General features: G+C 41.6%; 1 protein-coding gene across 3 annotated transcripts in view; it reads left to right on the top strand.

The window, feature by feature from the left end:
* tmem67 (transmembrane protein 67) overlaps positions 1-2,806 on the top strand; it is a 26,477-nt gene extending 23,671 nt beyond the window's left edge. For 2 of the 3 annotated variants that reach the window (XM_035526612.1, XM_035526614.1), the window contains 6 exons: positions 210-326; positions 437-553; positions 1,225-1,329; positions 1,433-1,535; positions 1,718-1,860; positions 1,989-2,806. In XM_035526612.1, the coding sequence (XP_035382505.1) occupies positions 210-326; positions 437-553; positions 1,225-1,329; positions 1,433-1,535; positions 1,718-1,860; positions 1,989-2,069 (666 nt within the window). In that variant the 3' untranslated portion in view covers positions 2,070-2,806. The remainder of the gene's footprint in view (positions 1-209; positions 327-436; positions 554-1,224; positions 1,330-1,432; positions 1,536-1,717; positions 1,861-1,988) is intronic. The other variant, XM_035526613.1, reaches the window with a different exon arrangement.
* The last annotated feature ends 1,044 nt before the right edge of the window (positions 2,807-3,850 follow it).

A 3,850-nucleotide genomic window follows, 5' to 3' on the forward strand; every position in this document is an offset into this window, starting at 1 on the left:
TCTGTGAGCAGAGAAGACTGCTGTCAAATGTTCTCTGATGTTCAGATGTATTAGAAATGTGTACACACATGGAAAATGTTTGTCCTCTGACTAGTTGTATGGAACAATGTTTGGTGCTATTAGTAGATGGAACTCTTCAGTTTCCATGTGGGCAAGCACATCTATGTGTGTGTGTGTGTGTGTGTGTGTGTGTGTGTGGTGGGGGGTAGATATCAGTGCTGCTGCTTTCTCAAAGATGTTTTGGCTACTACATCCATGGTCGCTCCGTTCACGGACACGCAGACACTAACATGGAGGAGATGAACTCCAACATGAAGAGAGAGATGGTGAGCTGCTGTTCAATACTCACACAGCTACTGCTGCGCCAACATGTCTGTGGAGCACACTGATGTGCCGAGTCTGTGTGTGGGTGTGGGTGTGTGTGATGTTTCCATAGGAGAATCTGTGTGGGCAGAGAGGACTGCTGCCTAACTCTGATGTTCAGACGTTTCAGGTCTCGGTAACAAGCCGCCTGCGAGCACAGTATGACCGCATCCTGGAGCCTCTCAGCAGGGTAAACACACACTCACACACACACACACACACACACACACACACACACACACACACACACATACTCACACACACACACTCACACACACACACACAAAGGTCATTTCAGCATTGGAGGATATCTTTGACTTTACGAGTTATTCCTGCCACTACATTTAATAATAGACATATTAACCATTAATTAAAAACACCCAGGGCATTTCAGTATGCTGCAAGTTTTTGTACATGTTTACACGTGATCCCTGTTATAAACATGTAGCTGAAGGAAGATCTTGCACTGGATTGTTTAGATAAAAGCACCACTGTAGAACTTCATTTGATCTCAAGTACACAAGTTGTTTGCAAAACATGGAGGTGATTTTTCATATAGTTGTTATTAATATTTAGTGAGAACGGAACCAAATCTAATCATATTTTAGTAACATGGTTATAATTTTCACAATATTCCACTTCATTTTCTAGCATTGAATTATTTTCATAAATATTACCAAATTTCGTGCACATATATGTACGCATACACACGTGCACACACTCGCACGCGTGCACACTTACACACACATATACATACACACACACACACACACACACACACAGAGCCCCATGTTTCATTTTCAATTATAATGCTTTATTGTCAGGAGTGTCATGATATAATACTATGTCCACCACCTCCAGCGAAATGGGCCGTCGCGATTGGTAGACGCCTCAGCCAATCCGTATGAGCAGAGCACAAAGGCGTACCACACCATGAACCGATTCCTGGGCTCTATCATCGACCATGTGAGAACTCAGTCCAGCCCCCACAATAGGAGGCTCATGCATATTAATGAGCCCTGCAGCCCTGCACTCTGGGGCCTTACTCTGTCCTGTTTGTTCTTGTCAGGCTCATCGCGAAATGGATTACATCGTCAAAGACAAACTTCTGTTTGAGAGGATCATTGGAATGGAATTTATCGAACCTCTGGAAAAGAGCATCTTTTATAATGGTAAAAAAAAAAAGTCACTCCGCTCATCACTTACTCAATGTTGCCAATTTGTTCTGGAGTGGAGCTTTGTGTTTGTGTTGGTTCTGTTATTGCATGTGTTTTGCCTCCCCCTCCCTCAGTCAGTCAACACCGTGTGTGTGTGTGTGTGTGTGTGTGTGTGTGGGGTTGTGTTTCCCTCTTAGATGACTCCTACTCCTTTGTTGATGTGCTTTACTATGGGAATGAGGCGACACTGTTGATTTTTGACATGCTGTTCTTCTGCGTTGTGGACCTGGGCAGCCAGAACTTTGTGCTAGCATCTGTACTCACATACCTGCAGCAGCTGGTCAGTGTGAGGTCTTCCCTGTGAATTACTGTTTCAACATTCAACACTTTAATAAAAAGATAAAACCTTAACAAAAGCATGTCTTCCATCGGTTTGTATGTGATTCCCATTTTTCTGCATCCTCCCAGATCTTCAGGCTGGTACGAAATGGTCTGGGGCGCAGGAACCTGGCCACAAAGACCCTGGTTGACAAGCGATTTCTCATCTGATTTGTCTTTGATCTGTTTGTGGAATCTTGTCTTGTCGTTCTTACGGTAAATCCTCTTTTGCCACTGTTGATGCTCAAAGCCATATATGCATTTGTGTCTTTAGTTGATTTAATACTTTTACAATAGTTGAATGTAGCTTACTATTTCTCATTTAGAATACATAAAATTGAGTATTTTTGTACATGTAGATGACTATGTGAACCAATTGCTATACTTTATATAAATTTTCGATAGGTAAATGGTTTTGCATTGTGAGGCTCTGTCATTTGTATTTATTTACCTTTTATAAGAACACTTCAGAACTGACCATCAGCTTATTTGATTCTCTCTTTCAAAGAGGCTTTGTGTCCTGTGCAGCGTCTATAATGAAAACTTCAAGCTGTGGTATTCAGTTCTTCATACACTCACATTAAAGGTGAACAACTGTGAGGTATTCCACTGCGTGCAGTGCAATAGCTGTGCATACGTTTGTAGCGTTACCATTAATAACAAGTCAAGTCAGCCCAGTGGCAAGGAAAAGCTCCCGTGATGAATCAACGTCATGGACCAAGGTTGAATCACCGTTGTGTTTTGACGCTGAAACCGTGACATTGTTTCAATGTCTTGCTTATTCAGTGGTTTCACCGTTAAATCGCAATTGCATCAACGTACCACTGTTGAAATGTTTCAATTGGTTAATTTTATTGATTTGAAATTGTTGTATACTGCTGTAATTGTGTATGGTAGATGGAAAAAGTATGGGGTATTAAAGATTGTTTTTTAAAAAACAAACCTAAGAAGCTTTTGCTCAAATTTACCTTGTAGCTGAGACATCCACCCAATCCTCTCTTTTCCACACAAATCTGTAGTCTCCTTCTTTGAATCTGACGGCAACACGGATTTTACATCAACACCTCAAATTCCATCCAGAACTGGAAGATGACCCATCAGAGTTGCCTGAGTGACAATGTCCACAATGACCACACCCATGAGAGAGGTCATGGCCTTCATCACCTATGAAAGACAGGATAACTCTAGAAAGGTGGACATTGAAAAGGGCTCCAAAATTGCTTGGGTTGTTTGATTTTAAATGAGATTCAAATCATTGTATATATCTTGATGTTTAAGTAATATGGATTGCTTTACAGATTGATCTAAAAGAATGTGAAGAAAAGCATATTTTAGAACCGTCAATAACTGCCAACATCTCACACTCAAAAGTATAACAAAAAAAAGAAATTATAAAAATAAAAAAAAACAAGACAAAAATGGTTAAAACTGCATACACAATCTGATTTTCCACAAAATGCATCAAGACTGGTGCAATATCCAGCTTCTCCAACTCTGGGATTATTTGTTTGGCTCCATCGGAGCATTTTGCCGTCGTTCCTCACCGGTTTGTGCTTGTCTTTTTTTTCGTGCTTTCGGACTCGCTCTAGTTTTGAGAACCACAGAGGATAACGAATAAAAATACATTGTCAGCACGAAGTACTGTGCTGTGTAACGAGGAGGTTCACGCAGGATGCGCGGACGAGCCGCAGACAGACAGGAATACGTCACACGTGTATGCTAATGACACAATGAGGAGCAGGTGTCGGACACGTAGTGCGTGGAAAGATTGACGAGCACACACACGGGCGCGTTCAGGAGAGGGGTCGTATCGTGGCATGCTGACGTCTCACTTATTAGCAGCTATTAGATTTTCCGATGAATAACAAATCTGGGCATTGGAAACTCACCTTTTTAAACACGGGAGAAGCCTGTGCCACTTTTGGATGTCAAGGATTTTTACTATGGCAATG

This window comes from Electrophorus electricus, chromosome 5 (assembly GCF_013358815.1).
Source record: "Electrophorus electricus isolate fEleEle1 chromosome 5, fEleEle1.pri, whole genome shotgun sequence".
Taxonomy (NCBI): Eukaryota; Metazoa; Chordata; class Actinopteri; order Gymnotiformes; family Gymnotidae; genus Electrophorus; species Electrophorus electricus.